Source organism: Zeus faber (genome assembly GCF_960531495.2).
Source record: "Zeus faber genome assembly, chromosome: 16".
Classification (NCBI taxonomy): domain Eukaryota; kingdom Metazoa; phylum Chordata; class Actinopteri; order Zeiformes; family Zeidae; genus Zeus; species Zeus faber.
In genome coordinates this window covers 30,103,068-30,125,159 of record NC_137202.1, presented here as the reverse complement: position 1 = coordinate 30,125,159, position 22,092 = coordinate 30,103,068, and the positions used below count along the sequence as shown (strand labels likewise).

At 47.3% G+C, this 22,092-nt stretch overlaps 2 protein-coding genes across 2 annotated transcripts in view; both read right to left on the bottom strand.

Moving 5' to 3' along the window:
• Nucleotides 1-227: 227 nt before the first annotated feature.
• On the bottom strand, nt 228-16,160 carry LOC307242165 (high-affinity choline transporter 1-like; the record flags this gene model as incomplete). The annotated part of the gene is given in 9 exon segments (XM_080016498.1): nt 228-323; nt 4,501-4,650; nt 6,501-6,718; nt 7,871-8,024; nt 13,395-13,511; nt 14,464-14,534; nt 14,537-14,635; nt 15,671-15,784; nt 15,977-16,160. Coding segments are annotated over 9 exon segments (1,203 nt in total).
• A 1,886-nt stretch (nt 16,161-18,046) lies between these two features.
• The window catches only part of usp54a (ubiquitin specific peptidase 54a), a gene marked incomplete at its 5' end in the record, with an annotated part of 44,850 nt that continues 40,804 nt past the window's right edge, over nt 18,047-22,092 (bottom strand). The window contains 2 exons of the mRNA XM_080016661.1: nt 18,047-18,390; nt 20,870-21,441. Coding sequence (XP_079872787.1) covers nt 20,918-21,441 — 524 coding nt within the window. The 3' untranslated portion in view covers nt 18,047-18,390; nt 20,870-20,917. The remainder of the gene's footprint in view (nt 18,391-20,869; nt 21,442-22,092) is intronic.

Sequence of the window (22,092 nt, the reverse complement as noted above, 5' to 3'; positions counted from 1 at the left end):
GATTCGAGTCTGGCAACAACACCGCTAGCTCGCCGGCTAATTGGAGTTACACCGCTGGGGATGAGCGCGCACTCTCAGTGTCAGTGCACGAGGTCAGGAGGGCTCTGATGCAGGTGAACACCAGGAAAGCAGCGGGCCCAGATGGTATATCTGGGCGAGTACTGAAGACCTGTGCTAACCAGCTAGCTCCGGTGTTCACTACAATATTCAACATCTACCTGGCTGAATCAGTGGCTCCCAAACAAGCCTTTCAACAGTAAACTCACCACAAATCCCACAATACCATATCCATTAGATTGATCAAAGAAAAGAACACAAACGAGCTGAGGAAACAAGAAGACGTATATAACAGCTTCACCAAATAGCCAGAAAATACGTCATTTTGGAACGTGGTCAGTAATTTACCAACGACACCAAAAACGGCCACCACAGTTTTGATCACCCATTGCAGCTCCCTCTCGGATGCCTGAAATGAGAGGAAAACCAAGACATGATGAAGTAATAGACTTATTTTTCTTCTGTTAAAGTCTCCTTGTTTCTTCCTCCTAATCCTCTGCTGTGCTGCTCCCATGCTGTGGCATCGGGTGTTACTGCCTCACAGCAGATCTTACTTTATGTCTTCTAACATTTTTCGGCTGCTCCCGTTAGTGGTGGCCACAGCGGATCAACACCTTCTGTTCTGCACATCTTCCTCCCTGACACCACCCGCCTACATGTCCTCCCTCAGCACCTCCATAAAGCTTCTCTTTGGCCTCCTCTTTTCCTCTTGCCTGGCAGCTCCACCCTCAGCCTCCTTCTCCCAATGTAACTCATCTCTCCTCCACAAGTGTCCAAACCATCTCAATCTGGCCTCTCTCACTTTTCCACCAAACTGTCCAAACGGAGCTGTCCCTCTAATGTCCTCATTCTTAATCCTGTCCATCCTTGTCCCTCCCAATGAAAATTTCAACATCCTCAACTCTACCACCTCCAGTTCAGGTACCTGCCTTTTTGTCAGTGCCACCGCGTCTAAACCTGCCAACACGCCCAAGCGTGCTTCTCGTCCATCCCGAAATTTTTATCCCACTCGCATTAGCTTAGAACACATACACTGGCACACCAATTCGACCCCGAAAAACACTCCATCGGACCAGAGTCTGCGGGACAGGAGGGGTGCGAGTGATTCGGGTTTGACTTGCCTGAAGGACTCGCACTCCCAACCCTGCAGTTTTCACTGCAATTGCGGGGTCGCTGGCAGGTTGGTGTGGGGGCGTGGTTGGCTGGCTGGAGTCCAGGCGGCTTGCGCCTGGTGGCTTGCCTTCCGTGGCCCACGGCGTGTCGGTCTGTCGCCATGGGGCCGGGATCCAGGCCTGCGGACAGTGCCTTGCACCCGTGGCCCAGGATCTGTGCCGGCGGGTGCGTCTTGTGCCGGCACCTGGGGGTTGGTTGTATGTGTGCGCCCCTTGGGTGCGGGGTCTCCTTGTGCTCCCTGGGACTGGATTATGCTCCTCGGAGCTGGGCGTCGGGTTGCTGGGGTTGCGGATCTTCTTTGGGCACAGGGCAGGATACTCGGAGCTTTCCTGTAGCCGTAGGGTGTCTACAGGCCTGCAGAGTTCGGGGCCTTCAGGGCCCTTTCCGCTGCTTGAAGGCGCCGCAACATAATACCGACCTTCTACACCAGAACCAATTGGGATAAACATGTACACTCACCGGTGGACCCCTTACACACACACACACACCTAGTTTTCCTGGATCTAATTCACTGTTTTTCAACACATGTTGTCGTCCAATGTTGATGTTTTTATGTAAATGTTGTTTGTTTCTATGTTTATTTGTCTCACCGTGGTGATTCTTCCTCTTGGAGTAGTGATCAGTTGTTTATAAACCCAAACATGATGAATAGTTCTCCAAACAGGGGGGTTGGTGGTGGTTCTCTTTAACCAAAAACTGTGCTCTTGTCATTCTACAGGTCGTCCACAGGACAGATTTATTGCAGCAGTTCTTGATGATTTAAGAACGAATAAAGAGTTTCATTGCAGGTGGAGAACTTGAACTGCACTTGCAACTAACTCTGTCCTCGATGCAATGGCACAAATACTCGTATGTCCAGCATGCTGACAGCACAGGTCAAAAAAATAAATAAATAGATGCGATTACATTATAGTGAAGTAGAAATAGTATAGAGCAACAGTGTGTAGCAATGATATGCAATGATAGAACTAGTAAGGGGCATAATTCCCACAGGTGATGGGGGGGCATGTCCCATCATCTTTTAAAACTGTTTGTGTCCCCTCCACTTCTTTAATCACAAAAATGCTTAATGGAGAATGACATTTTGAGAAAAACAAAATACCTTAGAAATTAGTTTTTCAAGTGAATAGAAGCACATGGATAATTATTATGCATTATCAAATGACTCGGCAATATGACCCGGTTACATTTCCCACTGATGACAAATGCTGGCTGGTAGCGTGTGTTACTGGGTTTTTGACACGGTGGGAAAGGGGTATTAGGCGGATCACACCTCAATTCAGCGGCTAAAACAGGAAAAACTTGTTCTTCGGGCAGTTCAACGCTAGAGTGAGGAAGCCATTGTCTCTCTCCAGTACTGTTTTGAAACCATCAACTTGCTGATGTATTGTGTTGCAGCTGGTGACGACATTAATAAATACACACTCTCTCTCAGCCTACATCTCCAACTGCATCAATGATGTCGTCCTGAAAGTCAATATTAGGACTTTTCCCAACCAAAAGCCCTGGGTTACTGGTGATGTCCATGCTAAGCTCAGAGCAAGGTCCTCTGTCTATAGTTCTGGGGACCCGGAGACCTTGAGGAAGTCCAGATACGGTCCAGATATACCTACGGAAGGCTATCAGAGATGCCAAAAGAGACAAGTTGGAGTCTAACTACCCCAGCTCTGAAACCAAACGCAGACAGACTACAAAGGGAGAAATAGCAGTGATGCCCAGCCCACCGCCTCTCTTTCTGACGTGGTAAACACCATCTATGCACAGTTCAAGGCACAATACACCATCCCTTCTGCAAGGCTAGCGAAGGACCCGGACGACTGCTCTCTTCAAAGGAAAAACCCGGGTCTCAGTCCCGGGTCAAATGACCCAGCAATAGACCCGGGTTTTAATCGGCTCCAGCTCCGATCGGCTCTGATGTGAACATGACACCCGGGTCCAGCAGCTCATTTTGGCCTCTTTACCTGCGGGACGCGAAAGGCGTTGAACCTCCAGACGCCGGTGCATAAATCTACAGAAATATCCATGTATCATTCCATAATTTCATATCCCATTTAGAATTCTAAATCAGAAGTTATTGACTTTTTTCCGTATGGGGGACCTTTAAATGTTGTGAGGGTGCGGATTGCACTGTGGGGACCCCAGCGGAGAACCAAAACATGGTAAAAAAGTTCTCCAAAGAGGGGGATTGGTGGTGGATGTTGATGGGAAATTTATTATTATGCTATGTTGTGTACATGCATTACAAACTCCTTCCTATGTCATAATGCGAACCATGGCCATAGAAACTTGTGTGTGTAACAATATATGGAAATCTATGTCATCACATAAACATAAATGCACACACATAACGGACACAACCTCATACATCCTCAGTCACATATCTTTATTGCAGCACAGTGTTAGTTTCCAGGCATTCCAAACCTTGGGAGTCTAGTCACTGCTATCAGCCTCCCCACGATGCAGCTGGAAGAGCAGGAACAACACCTCATTGTCCTTTCGGGGTCACAGAGTTTACTTTCTTGAACACGTATAAACCTGTGACGCCAAACTGACTATATATTTTCTGACTCCACAAAAATAAACTGTTGGTCTCAGGGAGCTGCTCTTAAGCTCATCTCTGATCCAACCCTTGTACAAGATAATAAATTCACTTTGAGACCAAGAATTTTTTCCTCTTCATTGTTTATTGTAAAACAGGGCATTCAGCAGAAGAATTCTTCTAACAGATGTGTGTAACAAAAAGCTGTGCTCTGGTCGTCCCACAGCTCGTCACAGGACAGAGTAATTGCAGCAGTTGTTGATGATTAAAGAATGAATAAAGTTTCATTGCAGGTTGACAAGTTCAACTCCACTTGCAGATGAACTCTGTCCTACATGTAATGGAACAAATACTCTGTGTTGTATGTCCAGCATGATGACATCACAGGGTAAAAAATTAATAAACTTGACTAAAGATTCGTCAAGCCATTGCCTCAGTTCACTATTAACCTGTCACTTCGGACCCTTTCCACCACGGTCCTGGTTGAAGTCTAAGGTGTATCGTGCTTTCTGAGTTCTGCCCCAAGGCTGTTAGGTCTTCCCAAACTACTTCAGCTAGCATGCTAGTCTTCAGCTAGCATGTCATTTCTAACATGGGCTTAGCGGCTTCACCACATCCACTTGTGGCTTCAGGGTAGCCGTTTTGTTCACCTGCTGGCGGGCTTCCATGATGCGGCGGCCGTTCTGCGTGGCCCCATAACCATTGGCAACGTTGCAGAAGAGGACACAGACCAATTGGGGGAATATCAACACGTAGGCCAGTTCTGATCCCAGGACCCAGAACGCCATGACACAAGTATGGAGGGAGGTGAGTGACGCTGCAGCGAGACCAACGGACACCACGGTGCCTCGGATCACCCAGCTCAACTCCTTCTCGGACGCCTGCCATGGGAACAAACACGGGGCAGAAGGTTGGAGGGGGCGGTGTCTCGGGAAGCTCTTTGAAGCTCGCTCAACCATTTGGAAGCAGTTCTGGCGAAAAGCGCCCGGTGTCCGACTCAGTATGGATGGTGACACCTGCTGGCCAACACATGGTGCTGCAAGTGTATGAGGTGTTTGAGGAAAGAGCTTGGGAAACAGTGACCAGAGTCATCTGAGATTCACTTGTTTCACTGATTAATAAATGTGTGACTGTAAGGGTTAGTGCTGTTATAAAGTGATGTTGATTTCCAGGTCCCTCCACTTGTTCATAAAGCTCTAAATGGAATAGCACCTCGCTATGTTTCAGACTCCTTTTGGTTCCATGTCCCAAAACAAGCCCTTGGCTCTTTTCAATGCCCCCACACCACTTTTACTTTACAGCTTTTACTCACGAATCTATGGAACCATCCCCCAAAATATCAGAGAAGCACATGAACATGAACATGTTTACTCAGGAATTTAAAAAGTGTGACTGAGGTCTTATTACCATTGTTATTCGATTTTTTTGTTTTCTCACCAAATGTAATATTCATTCACAATAAATCACAATTAATAACTCTAAATTATAAATTCCCAAATTAACTTTCAGTTGCAAATTTAGTATGAAAGGTGCTATACAAATAACGTTTTATTATCATCATTATATATATCTCTAGGTATTTATACTGTAGGCTACAAAATCGATTGTTTATAAGAGATTAGTAAGCTTAGTTTGTGTTGATTCACATGTTGGTGTTTTAAAGCAAAGCGTGAATGCATGTTGCTGCAATGCTGCTTCAAAAGGTTGAGAGCGTGTTGAGGAGTCAACTCAGAACACAACATCACCAACTGTTCCTCATTCATCCCTGTGGGGAATTAGAGCTTCCAGGGTCAATGATACGGAACTGAGACGATGCATTATCCAAAAGTTCCTTTGTAAAATTATTTTTATTGTTCTGTCTAGAACAGGGGTCTTGAAACAGAGCAAGGACCTGTGAGATTTTCTCAAATAGAAAGTTATGTTGCATTGTAGGCCTGGCCTATAACAACATGTATAATGCTTTATTAACCTGTTAATATACTCAGTTATGATGCTTATGGTTCCTGTGTTTTTTAGGTTGGATTTAGATTTATTTTCATTTGTTTAGTTCCATTAGTAGGTCTGTGTGGAAATCCAGTGAAATCTTTTTCTTGTTTTCACAAATAGAATAAAGTCTGAGATGGGGTTTGAAATGCTGTTTACGCATTTAATTGTAATCTAGTCCAGGTTTGACTTTTTTAAATAGAGTAGCTTTTTATTTACACCTGGTCATAAATGGTTTGTGTGTAGAAAATTCTGTGAAAAGCACCTTTTCTCTGTTTTCATGAATAAAAAAACTTTTTCATGAATCTGAAATGAGTATTACATGCTGTGTAATATCAATACAATGATATAAACCACTTACCATGTGTTTTTACGAGCTCAGCCACGCACCCTCTATCTCCGAGACAGTACATTACTAAAAAATCGGAGGTTTTTGAGCGCACCATAACAGCAGAAGCTACGAATGGGTTCGCAATCAACTGATTACTGAAATGAAGAAGGCAGCTGTGCTAGTGTTAATGGTTGGAGTTTACTCAATATAATTCTTTGGTTGAAAATCGAATTTTCACAAACTTTTTTTGGACATTTAAAGAATTTGGTGGACCCCCTACTGTACCTCCCAAGGACCACCGGAGGGTTGCAGACCTCCTGGTTGAAGACCACTTGTCGAAAAGGCCTATCAAGGCCAAATTTGAAAGGACGGGTGGACAACCTCCCTCACATTTTTCCTTCTTTCTCTCCTCATAACCTGGTTCCTCAGGATGTTCTTGTAGATGTTTGAGGAGAAGATGGAGGCTGCAGACAGTAAGGCGGAGTCGGTGGATGACATCACAGCGGCGGCCACGGCTCCGATGCCGATGATGGAGATGTAGTAGGGGGTGAGGTAGCTCAGGACGAGGGGCAGGATCAGAACCGTCTCCCCTCGTTCAAAAGGAGCTGGAGAGCCGTAGGAGGTCTGGTTCCAGTCTGGCCAGACGAGCAGCAGAGGGCGATGGAATACATGCAGCTTCCTGGGGCAGACTCAAAACATGCTGGCGATGGGTAGTGAGTCCAAAAAAGACACTACCGAGACATCTTTGTTCTCGCGACAGGGTAATCGTTTTTTCAATTCCACCATCAGATATCCTCGTTCAGAATCAAACCAAGTCTTCAATCATGTTGGAAGGATTGCAGCACCTTGCAGTTTCAGAAAGCGTTTAGGCTGAAGACGCAATTTTGGGCCCGTTACCAAATTATCTTGTGAGATATCAGGAGCCTTTTTCACAGAGGTATTTATGGTACTTCTTCATGACAGGGCCTTGCGGCTTCACAGCAAACTCTGCTCTCACTAGTTTAATAATTTATACTATAAGCCTAATCACTAAAGCTGCTTTTACACATGCACTGCAACCCTGAAATGGACCGGACATTACCCCGACTTTACCCAGCCAGCACCCTAGTACAAAGTCTGTGTAATGTCTGAGTAAGCTGTATGTGTGAACAGAGCAGGTGATGGTCCGGAGCATTCACAGCGGCGAGTGGGCGTGTCACGTGTCCATGACGTTTTAATCATGTGCCAGTTATTCACCTTCATGCGGATCTTAGTGCACGGAGTGAAACTGCTTCCTACTCCTTTAGATTCCTTTCCAGTCTTTCATTACGTGCAAATACATGGAGTACCAAGGCCAAAAAAGACGAGTCGGGAGCCTTGTCCTGCCTCCTGCACGCTCCACCCAGGCTCCGCCCTTCGTCTAAACCAAACCCAGTATTTCCAGGTGGTGTAAGCGAGTCTGACACAGATTCCCGGTTGTGAGCTGCATGTGTGAAAGGGCAACTCCAGAAAATGTCTGGACCTGATTATCTGGACATTGTCCGGAGTTCATGTGTCAAAGCAGTTTATGAAAGGTCTGCTTCATTTAAATCATTAGAGGTAGCTTTGAACCACCGTTCAGAAAAAAATAAGCAAATTGAGAAACTTTGGCTTGTGCGTTTGACTTGGTTTCTGTGATTGTGAATGGAGGGTCATTACATCATCGCCTAATGGCTGCACCAAAGAGACCGATTCTGTGTTGCATAATATTGTTTTTAGTTGGGCTGAAGCAGGGCAAAACACTTCCTGAAATAGGTACCGGTCCTGACCTGTGGATGCAGCCACGGCTCCGATCAGCACTGGGGGAATCCCGAACGTGGGGATGAGGAAAGCGGCGGCGAAGCAGCGCAGCTTGGCGGTGGCGGAGGAGGAGGCCGACAGAGTCCTCTGGTGGAAGTCCTGGAAGCCCAGATCCCCGATACTCTAAGGGGTAAGATCAAGGATCCAATTTGCACCGACAAGTGAAAGCCGAGTTCACCGACATGGATGTTTTACACAAGGGAAGGTGGAAGCTTCAACAACTGCAACCAAATGATCTTTGTGCAGAAATCAAACGTTGAAAAGTCAAGACTGACGAACTAATCCTTTGAAATGACTCGTGAGTCCCTGCTGAAAAAGAGTCGTTGGTTTGTGACTCGGAAGCTGCATCGACTCACAGGCTGAACCAACATAAAGAGCCACGCGTGCACATCTCCTTCCTTTTGGCTGTGGAATACTTCCCCATTTCAGTTCTAGCGCCCGTCCAAATATCTCACTATATTCATCTCCCTCACCAAACTCAACATAAAACTGCTCCGACTATCCCCACCCAATGTGTGTGTGTTTCATGACGGTTGCCATGGTGACGTCGTTTATCAGCCCAAACAACTCGTTCCGGGTCAAATCTCTGCGCTGGAACCGCTGGGATTTTTGGCGCATGCGCGGTTTGGCTCCGCCGACCATATCTGGGTTCAGAAGTTTTCACGCCAAGATACATGGAATGATTGAGGATTAAGGAGAAATCCAGGTCTGTTCCTCGGGTCGCGTTTTGCGCAGATTTCAAGTTTCACTCAAAGATAATCGGGGTGAGGTGTTTACATGACGGTTGCAATATTTAGAACTTTTCATCCTTAAACCCGTTGTGACTGACTGTGACTAAATGAGACGACGTTACATGGCTCCAGCTGCTGCAGCGGGTCGGCCATTAATGACATCTATGCCAAACAGCTGTAAAAAGAGAGTGATTCAGACACAAGGCCCCAGATGCAGTTTGGTTGAAAAATGTAAACACGGCCCAGACTCAAAATCTAATTTTATGAATGAAAAAATACAAAGGGATTTTACAGCCCAACATTAAATGCAAGCTATGGCAACATCGATCTTTCTTTGAAATTGTTTAGTAACAACTCCCATGTTTACAACAGTCAACCGTGTACAACAGTCTGGTGCCTCCTCCTTGGGCTACAGGAGGAGGAGCTCTCGGCTCCTGTGAAGGTGCCTCTTTGGCCGGACGCAGCGGTCCAGACGCAAACAAAATCAACTCCCGAGTCATTAAAAAGATACGTTTTTGAACCCATTTCCGGTGAGTCTTGCATCGCTAATCCCAATGCATCCCTTGCACGTCAGAGTTGCTGTTGCGTTGAACATCTGAAAATCCACCTCCAACTCGCACTCACCTCGAACCTCCATAGTCAGACTGTCAGAAAGAAAAGCGACGGCTGCAAAGCCCACGAGGCGGCAGCAGGACGTCATCTGATTCACTTTGACTCGCAGAAAAATGGCTGAACGCAGCTTTAAGACATAATATCCTCTTCAAAATCACAACCCAGACACCCATTAGAATAAAGAAACCACAAGCCTCGTGGAGGAAATGTACTGGTGTGTTACTTTTAAGAAGTTTCCTCTTTTTCCATTGACTTCCATTCAGCTGGAAGTCCATGGAAGTAACATCTAGGGGTCGTTAGACAAACTGCTTTTCGGTTTAGGTAAAAACTTAGCTCACTCGACCGCTTCCGCTGCTTCCACCACCCATTTAGAGACCCAAACAGAGCATTTGGGACGCTTTGGGGGTGTTCAGAGACGTCATCCCCATCCAAGAAGCCATAAACCAGTGGCTCTCCGGTCAAAACTGGCGATAGTGGCGCCGCCCCTAGCGGTCGCCTGCGCCGGCGCTCCGGTTTCTTTCTTACTCTTTAGTATTTTTTTCCTTTTTTTATCACAATGTTCGCCAGAAAAACATCAACAATTAACTCATACGCCCGCGATGCACTCATGGATATAAAAATTTCCCTAAACGAACAACTTTGGGACTTTTTATCCGTGGGAGCAGAGTGGCCGACGGACATCCTACGCGGGAACACTCGCAACAACAACAAAAATGGAGTCGCTGTTCCACGAGCCGGCCCACGGAGGAAGCACCGAGGTAAACGAGGCGGCATTCGGGTCAGAATGAGGACGCAACCTTACCGTCCACCTCTGCCAAGCATCCTTCTTGCTAACGTCCAGTCCCTGGAAAACAAGATGGATGAACTTCGAGCGAGGATTCAATTCCAGCGTGACACGAGGAACTGTTGCGTCCTCTGCCTGACGGAAACATGGCTGACCCCACTGGTGCCGGATGAAGCCATACGTCCAGCCGAGGCCTTCTCCGTGTTCCGCGGCGACAGAACGGGAGAGTCGGGGAAATCCAAAGGTGGAGGCGTCTGCCTAATGGTAAACAACCGCTGGTGTAACGCCAACAACACCAAATTCCTATCCCACTCCTGCTCGCCGAACCTGGAACAGCTGACCATACTATGCCGTCCATTTTATCTCCCCCGGGAATTCAGCACGGTCATCATTACAGCCGTTTATATCCCACCGCAAGCGGACACCGACGCAGCTCTGTCGGTTCTGTACGATGTGTTGTGCGGATTTCAAAACAAACATCCCGACGCGGCTGTGGTGGTGACTGGGGACTTTAACAGGGCCAACCTTAAAAAAGTTCTGCCGAATTTCCACCAACACATCACGTGTGCCACCAGGGGAGACGAGGGAAGTGAAGCGGTGGACGGACCAATCAGAGGCTGCGCTTCAGGACGCTCTGACTGACGTAGACTGGGACGTGTTCCAAGCGAGTTCAAGTGACGTCAGCGAGTTTACGGAGGTTGTAGTGAGTTTTGTGGCTACGCTCGCGGATGAAATCGTTCCCACGGTGAAAGTTTGGATATTTCCAAACCAGAAACCATGGGTTGATAAATCCATCCGCTGCGCTCTGAATGCGCGCACGGCCGCTTACAACGACGGACTTGTATCTGGTAACATGGACAACTACAAAGCGGCGTCGTACAATCTGCGGAGGGCGGTGAGGGACCCTAAACGGACGTACAGAGACACCGTGGAGCTGCAGATGGAGCGGGGGGACACAAGACGCTTGTGGGAGGGGCTGCGAACAATAACAAACTACAACAGCAGCTCCTCCCCAGCCACGAGTGCGGACGCCTCCCTGGCCAACCAACTGAACTCCTTTTATGCGCGGTTCGAGTCTGGCAGCAGCACCGCTAGCTCGCCGGCTAATTGGAGCTACACCGCTGGGGACGAGCGCGCACTCTCAGTGTCTGTGCACGAGGTCAGGAGGGCTCTGATGCGGGTGAACACCAGGAAAGCTGCGGCCCAGACGGCATATCTGGACGAGTACTGAAGACCTGTGCTAACCAGCTAGCTCCGGTGTTCACCACAATATTCAACATCTCCCTGGCTGAACCAGTGGTCCCATCCTGTTTCAAGAGGTCCACCGTCGTTCCTGTCCCGAAGATCGCCTCTCCAACCTGCCTGAATGACTACCGTCCGGTGGCCCTCACCTCGGTGGTCATGAAGTGTTTCGAGAGGCTGATTAAGGATTACATCTGCGCCTCCCTCCCCCGCACCTTGGACCCGTTGCAGTTCGCGTACCGGCAGAACAGATCCACGGATGACGCGGTCTCTCAGGTACTGCACACCACGCTCACGCACCTGGATGGCCAGAAGGGGGCCTATGTGAGAATGCTGTTCATTGATTATAGTTCAGCTTTCAACACCATAGTCCCCACCAGACTGGCTGTCAAGTTGTTGGAGCTAGGATTGAATGCTCCGCTGTGCACCTGGATCCTGGACTTCCTCACAGGCCGCCCCCAGGTGGTCAAGGTGGGGAAGTACATGTCAAGCTCCCTCACCCTGAATACAGGATCCCCCCAGGGCTGCGTCCTCAGCCCCCTACTGTACCCCCTGTACACACATGACTGTGTGGCCAGGTCCAGCTCCAACACCATCATCAAGTTTGCTGACGACACCGTGGTCGTGGGCCTGATCACCGACTGCGATGAGAAGGCCTACCGCGAGGAGGTGGCTGACCTGTCACTCTGGTGCCAGGACAACAGCCTACACCTGAACGTCAGCAAAACCAAGGAGCTGATTGTGGACTTTAGGCGTGGATCACAATCGAGGACGCACGCGCCCTTGTGGATTAATGGGACTTCTGTCGATAGGGTGAGCAGCTTCAGATATCTGGGAGTCCACATCACAGAGGACTTAACATGGACTGTACACACGGACACTCTGGTGAGAAAGGCGAGGCAGCGTCTCTACCACCTCAGGCAGCTGAGGAAATTCCGGGTCTCGGTGAGGATCCTCAAGTCCTTCTACTCTGGAGCAGTGGAGAGCATCCTGACAGGCAACATCACTGCCTGGTTTGGGAACTGTACTGCCCAGGACAGGTGGGCCCTGCAGAGGGTGGTGCGTTCAGCTGAACGTACCACTGGAACTACCCTCCCCCCCTTGCAGGAGTTATACACCAGGAGGTGTAGTAGCAGAGCCCGTAGGATCATGAAGGATCCTCATCACCCCAACAACGGACTGTTTCAGCTGCTGCGGTCAGGCAAGCGCCTCCACAGTCACGCAGCGAGAACAGAGAGACTGAGACGGAGTTTCTTCCCTCAAGCCATCAGAACTGTCAACGCTGACCTCACCAGGGGTCCTAACTGAGCCATGCACTAGGCTCCACTACCTACTGTACTGTATGTAGCATACTGTACCGCATACTGTATCACTGTTCAGGGTTGTTCGTGATGCCGTATTGCTGCGCCGTACTGTTGTATACTGTGCTGTATTATCCCAAACACTACCTCACACTATTCACATTCACATGCCACTTTAATTCACATGCCACTTTAAATGCACATATCTGTATATACATAGCCATATTCCTTCAACCTATTCCATTTTATTTCAATTTATTTTTTATTGTATTTTATTCTATATATTTTTTATCTTATTCTATAAGTATTCCACTTACTGTATTACGTTTTAGGAGTCAGTTAGTCGGTCTATTAGAAAGGAATTTTCTACTTTTTATTTTATTTTATTTTTGTACTTTTTCCTAGGACTTATTGTGTGCTATCACCGGGTGCGTTTACATTTCACTACATATATGTATGGAAGTATGTATATGTATGTGACAAATAAAAAATCTTGAATCTTGAAAACCTTCACACCAACCCCCAGAAAAGCTTTTTATATGATATATTGTATTGTATTATATCATAATAATAATACCATCATTTTAACATACACCTTATTCTTTGATCAGTGGGAGTCAATCCAAGTAATTGGCATCAGAATCTCTTTTAATTGATCCCGTATTGAGAGGACAGCTTCAGCCAACAAGCGCGACCAAGGGCTCAGGTTCAAATCTCCAGATCAATTTAAAAAAAAAGGTTCAGATAAAAGCGAAAAATAAAGGCTTGGCTTGAAAAGCGCTTTTCCTTTAGGTCCAGGGGAGAGTGCTTGTGAGCAGCTCACCAGCAGCAGGAAGTGGTCGATCCACAGCCAGGCCCGGTCCACCCCCACTGAGCCCACCCAGGGCGGCTGCAGGGTGTTGTTGAACGACGTCACCAGGATGTGGGAGGAGGCGGGGCTCTTCAGGACAAAGGGGTAACAGTGTAGGATAAATCTAGAATCACACTCATGGTGGAGCCTGACACAGACACACACGCTATTTACAGGTCACCCATCTGGGTGTTACACCGCTACAGTACTTCATTTAGCAGATGCTTTTGACAACAGCCACAATCATTAATACACCCACAGAGCCACCAGGAGAAGCTAGTGTCTTGCTCAAGGAGCCGGGGTTCGAACTGGCAACCTTCCGTTACCAGATGACCGTTCTACCTCCTAAGCCACTGCCCACCAAATTAATTTATCGTAGAAATGAATGTTTTTGAAATACCAGTCTGTGGCATCTTCAAATCAAAACTAGTCCTTTAAAGGGCTACGTGCAGGTTGGCATACCCAGTGAATTCCTGTGTGGGGGATACGATGAAGCAATAACAAAATATAGTATTAGACTTGGAGCTAGACTCCTTTTTGTTATACAATTGGCCACGCTCGGCTAAAAATGGGACATTGCCCCGAAACTTGAACGTGACAGAGCCCCAGTGAATGGCAAGCACAAGGAAAGGAGGAGATGGAGTAGACGGCCTGTTTATTTTAGATTTTGATTTATTTCCGTCCGTTTCCTACTCGTATGAAACGAAAAACATGAACAAAACTAAGAGGCAGTTCCGCTGCGTCCCACTGGGTGCGGTGCTGCTGCGGAGAGCTTTTTATTGTACATTTATTACTGACACGTCAGATAAAACACTGAGTTAAAAACAAGATTCTGCACGTTAGTAGTCAAGTTCAGTCTGTGATTGTGACGGAGGTTGAAAGGTGAGGCGGAGAAACCAGAGAATAGGTGGTTCGGCCGACTTATTATCTCGATGAGACAGGAAGTCGTTCACATGACTTCCCGTCTCGTCCGGATGAGATAATAATTCAGAACTATTCCACAAATCAAACTCCAAAAACAACCTGGCACACAAACACAAACTCCCGATCTCTTCTCACCGAGGCTGATCAGTGTTGACGTCACCCAGATGAGCTCGGACAGGAGCGGTGCAGCGACAGGAGGCCACTCAGCGCCTTCCCGTACCTGATGTGGAAGGGATCCATCATGGTCACGTACTTCCTGTCCCTCATGGGCTGGGCGAAGAACAGGCCACCTGGCGAGGAAAGACGGTGCAACTGTAGTGTTCTGCCACTGAGTCGGGCTCAATAACCATTTAGTATCGGACGCATCCTCAGTTCAGCAGAATTCAAAGGTAATATCAGGAGGTTCCTTGGGTGGAAGAAATGAGTGAGGTCCCATCGTTCATCATTCGCTCATGTTTGACCCCTCATATGCATTCCAGGGTTAAAAGACTTGTATGCCATGTGGCAGACCCACCCGCCACACTCAAACAAGCCTGGGGGTTGAAAACACACAAGTTCATTGTAAAGAGAGGGCTAGGTGGAACAAGCCCGGAGCAGATGGACAACATGTCATGACAAGGGCTCTTCTCCTCTGTGGGGATGAGGGTTTTACCTGTTGTTTGATTAGTCCAATGAGCAACAGGTGTACAGCCACCCTGATCCTGGGCCCAATTACCTAGACCCAGGACAGGTGTGGCTGCTTAAACTACATCACAGCCTAGTTTACAACAAAGGACTATCAGCAGGAATTTTCAGTCACACAATCAGAAGGAAATTTCTGATATTCAGGGTCATGAAGGAGCAGTCGTTTGGTTTGAGACGCTCAGGGGAGGAGAAACAGCTGATTGGATAACATTTTTTCAGTCACAGATTGGTAAGTCCATCCCCACCCAAGCATCTGTAGCACTCAGAACATAGTGAGAGATAACAGATTGACTGGACTGACTCAATTATATTAGTAATTAAAATACCTTTTCTTAATTCTCCTGTGAGAACATCAGGTGGATTCTATATAATTGGAAGTCTCTGTTTGAGCTACAATCCCAAAATGTGTGATCCTACATTGTTGCACTACTGGGACACGCAAGTCTTGCAGTGTGCAACACCTGTCTTGAGAAAGTCTTCAGAAAGTCCTCTAGTGTGTCGCTGCCATCTGACTGGTAGTGGGGTGTTGGATTTGTCGCCATTTACTGCTGAGGAAGCCAGCGGTGCCCATCTTCACCCTCCTCCAACTGTTTCTTGTGTTGACTCCCGATTTATTTCGGTGAGTTTGTTGCTGCACGTACCGACAGTGAACGCCACGGTCGCTGCTAAAGGCATCACAGCCCAAAGCAAACCGTAGGATGGGTCGTACACCGCCTCCGACGTGCCGATGATGTAGCTCCCCCCGACCCAGGTGGCTGGGACACACACAGACACTATTAGTGGGTCTCATTCATTGTACATAACAGCATAAATACTGTAGACATTCACTATACATGTTGTAGAAGTACTATAAACCCATACTATACACACAGTATTACTACTCTACATACAGTACAGGATACATACTAGACAGAATCAGAGTATAAGAACACTCCAGCAGTTCTGACCTGTTGTTGTGAAGATTCCGACCCTCAAGCTGATCCTACGATTTCCCAGCATGGACATTTCCGTTTGGGTCGCCTGGCTCTGCTGTTCATCCTTCTTGGATTTCCTGGAGGCCCAGACACCGATTCCAAGCACCAGGAGGTAGAAGATGACAGTGACCAGCAGCCCTGGAACGTCCAGAGCCATGTCAGATGCACCTGGGGACTAAGAATGAGGACGGGGGAGCTTCCACATACGTTGCACGTCCATGCATGCTGCAGGGCCACCGCCTCATAGACAATCTAAACTCAACATATTGTCTGGTAGTTTTACCCGCACTCCATGCTCTTTTTTGCAATTTTTTTACATTTAAATACTTAGCAATAGTTATCAAAGCATAGCCGCCTGTACTCACTGTGACTGTCCATCCAGTCCATTGCAAAGGTCCCTGATTCTGATCATTTGTCTTGTTTTTTTTTTTTTAAACACCACTCTTTCTACATCAAACGAACGGCCAGAGACTTTTTGGGAAGCGTAACATTAACCATGAAGGTATTGACATATTTTCCAATCTGCTAAATACCTTTCCTCCATCCACCACTGGCTTAGTTGATGACCTTGTTGACAATTTTAAAATCTCCGTAAAGCAAAAATATGTGTTCTGAGTTTGTCACGCCACAGAACAATATGTTAATAACCATTCATTATCCTTTAATGAATGATGAATTGCCGGGTAATGATGCTAAAATGAGGTTTAAAAAAAAGGCAGTTCCCTGTTCTGAGACACCGGGGGCGTGTCCACTGAAGATGCTGAAGCCACACCCAATAGCTGGAGAGTTGCAGCTTCTTTCAAGTGTCAATTACCACTAATACAATACATACATATACAAATCCAGAACCAGAAAACTAATAACAAGCTGTTTTTCGTTGATTTGATTTTTGTTCTGAAGTTAAAAATAGAACATGTGTTAGGTGTGGTCAAGTGAACCCAAATGCAGGACACACACGGTTTCAGGAGCTGGTACAGGGGTTTAACGTGTAGACAGACAGGGAAGAACAAGCAACAGAAGGGATCAGGAACAGGCAGGGACTCGTGACCGGGAAGTAGGGACTCAGGAACCGGCAGGGAATCAGGAACCAGGAACCAGGAACCCAGAGTTCGAGGCGCACACCCAGGGAAACATGCAGGACCATGAACACAACACATGCAATGATCCAACCCTGACAGAGTGAATGGGACCAGGTTAAATACAAAAGGAGTGATGAGGATGTGGAGACAGGTGGTGAGATGGGTAACTGGGGACAGGTGTGCAGTGACAGGGATGTGACGCCAGACAGACAGACAGAGGGAGCCACAGATGGACAAAGGGACCAAGAGGCAGACAAATAGGGAATCAAGGCAGGGCAGGATCCTGACAATCGTGATAAAATGGGATAATTTTTGCGGGGAGGGTGGTGGCTTCTCCAGCTCCACTCAGCCCCCCGCACAGAGCAGCTGACGGAGCTGATGTAAACAAGGACTCTGAGCTGTTATGTAGTACATTCTGACATCCAGGGAAGATGCATTTGTGGGACCAAGGGGCCATAGCAAGATAGTAAACCAGGGTCGGCTGTAGCAACTCGCAATTGAGCGAGAACCACTGATGGTCATAGTGTTTGGGGAGGGGCCATGCTTCATCCGGCCCCGCCCATCGTTGTTTCATTACATATGCTTCCACTTAGAAATATTAACCATCGCCATGTCAATTACCATTTTAATGCCAATGATACACAACTGTACATCTCTTGTCTCGCCAAATGACCCCAATGCACTGCAGGCTCTCATTGCGTGTCTCACTGACATCAATGTATGGATGGGAAAAACCTTTTTAAAGCTAAATGAGGAAAAAACTGAGATTCTTCTCATAGGAGGATGCTTGGTGGTCTCAGATTAAAATGAACTCATCTGTCTACTTAAAATATCACAAACTTGCGAGTGATTTTAGACTGATTAAAATTGAAATTCTCATTTTCACAAGGTCATTAAAACATCCTTTTTCCATTCGAGGAATATCGCCAAAGTCAGAGCTTTGTAGAACTCAGAAAGATGGTGAAATACTCACTTACGCTTTTATTCCTAGCCGTTTAGACAACTGTTATTCCATTTTTACTGGATCAATTTAAAAGTGTATAAGAAAGCTGCGGCCCGAGTCTTCATCAAAACAAAGAAAATGGATCCCACCACCGCACTGCTCAGGACACTCCACTGGCTACCTGCATCTTTTGACCTTGTGACCTTGCTCCTCCCTACATCAGAGACTTTCTTTCATTTCATGTTCCAGATGGATCATCGAGGTCCTCCGCTGCTTTTCTTTTAAATGTTCCTCATGTGTCCTATAAAAGGAGCGGTGAGAGGATCTTCTCCTTTTAGGCCCCTGAACTGTGGAACTCGCCGTCTCTGTATTTTTTAAAAGGAAATGAAAGACCTATGTTTTTAATTTGGCTTTTAACTTGGATTAATGTTATAGCCTCAGTACATAACTAGTACTAAAGTTTGATAACTTTCAAATGCAGTACAACATGAAACAGGGAATTGAGCTTCTGATCTGAACAAAGATTACATAAAGTAAAAACAAAATGTAATTGTAATAATAATAATGATAATAATAATAATGCATCTTATTTATAAAGCCCTTTTCTCAGACCTCAAAGCACCGCGCAGATCGTGAGAAGGTCGACAACAACAAAATGTTAAAAACAATGACAACTTATACAAGCAGATGAGGCAGAAACCTGTATGAGGAGTAAAAACAGATGGAAGATGATGTGGAAGCCTGCCTCATGTCAATGACCACAGCAAACACATTGCTGTTTGTAGTAGTAGTAATAGTACTGTTGTAGTAGTAGTAGTAGTAGTAGTAGTACAGTGCTATGTGGCTCAAACAGTCGCTGTGCTTCTCGTCTTCTCAGGGGCCCGGCAGCGATGCGGCTTCGGCTTCTCTAAGCTCCTACGCTGTTGGATGAACTGCCTGGAGATATGAGGGTAAACTTCAGCTTTTTGTTGTCTCCCGGGTCTGAAGCTTGGTTGGCCAGTAACACGCAGCTCCTTCCTTCGTCTTCCATCATCTCACCCAAAAGAAACCTTCCTTCCTGTTCCTTCCAAACACACAGATTCTACCTCCATTTCCTTCTCTGTCATTTTGTCGCTCCACATCGATGTCAACGATTCAAGCACCGCGTCCTTGTAGGGTATTGCTTTGGCCGAGTCCACAGACGGAAACAGGTGTTTACGGAGCTCCTCTGCAGCGGTCACTCCTGAATTGACCGCTGACCGGTGAACACCGGACAACCTGGAGCGCTTGGACAGCGGTCCGACTGCCAGAGATGTTGCAATTCCTTCCAGACGCCTTCGGAAAGCAGCGACCGGCACATCTATCTAGTTTCAACTGGGACCAGGTCAATTGAATGGGTAAAGAAACCTTGAGGAGGAGCTGTGCAGGTGCACGGTGGTATCTGTGCAGCTTGGAAGGCTCAACATTACTTACATTTTGTATTTTATGTACGTAAAAGCATTAACACACTGTATATGGAATAAACAACAGCTCCGGATGATTTAAAAGGAGACAAAAGAAAAAGGTGGAAATATACAGAATATTAAGCACGTTTTGCTTTTTGTCTCCAGTGGAGTCACCACCTGGTTATCACATAACATTTATAGCACATTATCACCTGATAAAGTCAAAGCGCTTTTTAGCAAAGCACGTGGCATCATTCAGCGAGTGTCTAGTGACGCCTACATTTTGGAACTGGGCGTCATGGATGGTTAATGCTCTGGAGACCTGTAGGTGTGAAGATATTTGAGCAATTAAATACAAATATGAAAACAGTAAAAGGTGGAGGAGGAGATTAGAAAGACACAAGACGTCTCCTTGCACGAGGAGTGGAAGCCGCTGTCTTACACTCAGATCTTTATTAAAACTTTATCTTCATATATCTCAGTTACAAAAATAAGCATAGGAATACCCCAAAATAAAATGAATAATTTCTGACAGAGCCAAGAACTGAAGCCTTTGTCACATGTTTCCTTCAGTTGAAGATGTGCAGAATCCACTAGAATGAAAAAATAATGTTCTATTTTGAACTATCGACCCTTAAAAAAAGGAAGAAGCCGCTTATGGCACTTGTTTCAACTAGTTACTAAAATAGTGTTTGTGGAACCATATTAACAGGAATACTTTAGTATTTGCGGCTTGGCTACGTACTCCCTTCCCTTCAGAGTGTTGAAGTGTTGGAGCAGCTGCTGAAAGCTTGAACAAGCCCCGTGACAGTAAAAGCCACAAATCAATCCTTAAACTTTTCATAAAGACAAACATTTGAAGTATAACATCCAACTTCTCCACAAATAATGGGAGTAATGTCCACTCGCTGAACAGCAAGTGGCAACAAGCAAAATAAGAATCGATCTTTTCTACTTGTGAATTGCACCGTGCGACCGCAGCAGGAGCAGGTGGAACACGTCACAACCTTCACTTCACACTGGAGTCTGTTGCTAAACGTCAGCCACTCAACAAGTATTATTCTACAGATCACTGACACTAAGTTAGAGCCTCATAAGCCCCGTGTCCCATATCAGAGGCTGTGCAGCGTTGTCAGGGCGACAGCACACGAACACCAGGCCACCACGTTCATCATCGATGCACAACTCAACAAAAAAACAAAACAAGAAGTAGAGGTGATGGAGTCGCTGCTCCCTACCACATCACAAGCAGCTCAGCAACCACATCAGCAGACTGGTTTAGCAGTGGGCAGACTGGTTTGGAGCGTACAGACTGGTTTGGAGCGTCGCTCAAAGTTCAAACTGTTCAACGCTGGAAAATGAAACTTGAGGAAAAGTCTAATTTCAAAAGAAAACCAAGATGGCCGCCACAGCCACTGACCTGTGAGAGGAGGGAGGGGAAAGCGTGGCTCCCGGCCCGGTCGGTGGATCAGCTGTTGGACCGGAAGCGTGTCATGTAGGCGGAGCAGGGGGGGCAGCAGGGCCGCGGGGGCTCGGCAGGAAGCTGCTTACACAGCAAGCAGAGCTGGGGGGCCAGCAGGGGGGGCCCCCGCTGGGTGGGCCCCCGTGGGGGGGGCCGGGGATGCGGTAAAGTCCTGTAACCGGGGGGGCGGCGCCAGTCGCCGTCGGGGGGCACGTCAAGGCGCAGGGGCTGGGCGGGCACCGGGTGGGCGGGGCCAGTGGGCGGGGCTCCCCCCATCCTACTGGACAACAACCGGCAGTGCTGACCGTTGGTCAGCGGGCGCTCGGGGACAGAACGGAGGGGATGGGAGAGAGTGACGTAGCGGCGCTCCAGGGGGGCTCCCACCGAGCAGGGGAGGGTGGAGGAGGAGCGGGACGAGAGCGGAGGGGCGCGGGGGAGAGTGGCGTAGCCCGGCGCTACGTCGTGGCGGCTCCGAGACGAACCCCGATCACACACCAGCACAACCTGCCGCTGGAGGTCTGCTCCATGTCCTGAGGAGCAACCAGGGAGGAGGTGGAGAGGAGGAGACAAGGAGAGGAGGTGGAGGGAGGAGGAGGAGGAGGTAGAGAGAGGAGGGGGAGGAGGTGGGGAGAGGAGGAGGTGGAGAGGGAGAGAAAACTGTTAGGAACACAAGCAAAGCAGAGCAAGAAGAGCAGTGTGGTGGAGCTGCTCCATGTGGTGGAGCTGCTCCATGTGGTGGAGCTGCTCCATGTGGTGGAGCTGCTCCATGTGGTGGAGCTCCAGACTGCCTGACTGCAGATCTGCTTCCACGTCACGTTCACCTCGTGCACAATGTTCTGCTTCAAAATGTGGCCGTGGACTGCAGCTCAGTTGTGAGGGAGAAGAAACAAAATGGAGGAGCTTCCTGTTTGGTGGGTTCGGCACCAAAAGTGTTGACGTGAACGTTGAAGGGAAAACCTTTCGATTGAGTTTTTCCCTTGTGTTATATTTTCTTATATATACAGTGGGGCAAAAAAGTATTTAGTCAGCCACCAATTCTGCAAGTTCTCCCACTTAAAAAGATGAGAGAGGCCTGTTTTCATCATAGGTTCACCTCAACTATGAGAGACAAAATGAGAAAAAAAGAATCCAGAAAATCACATTGTCTTATTTTTAAAGAATTTATTTGCAAATGATGGTGG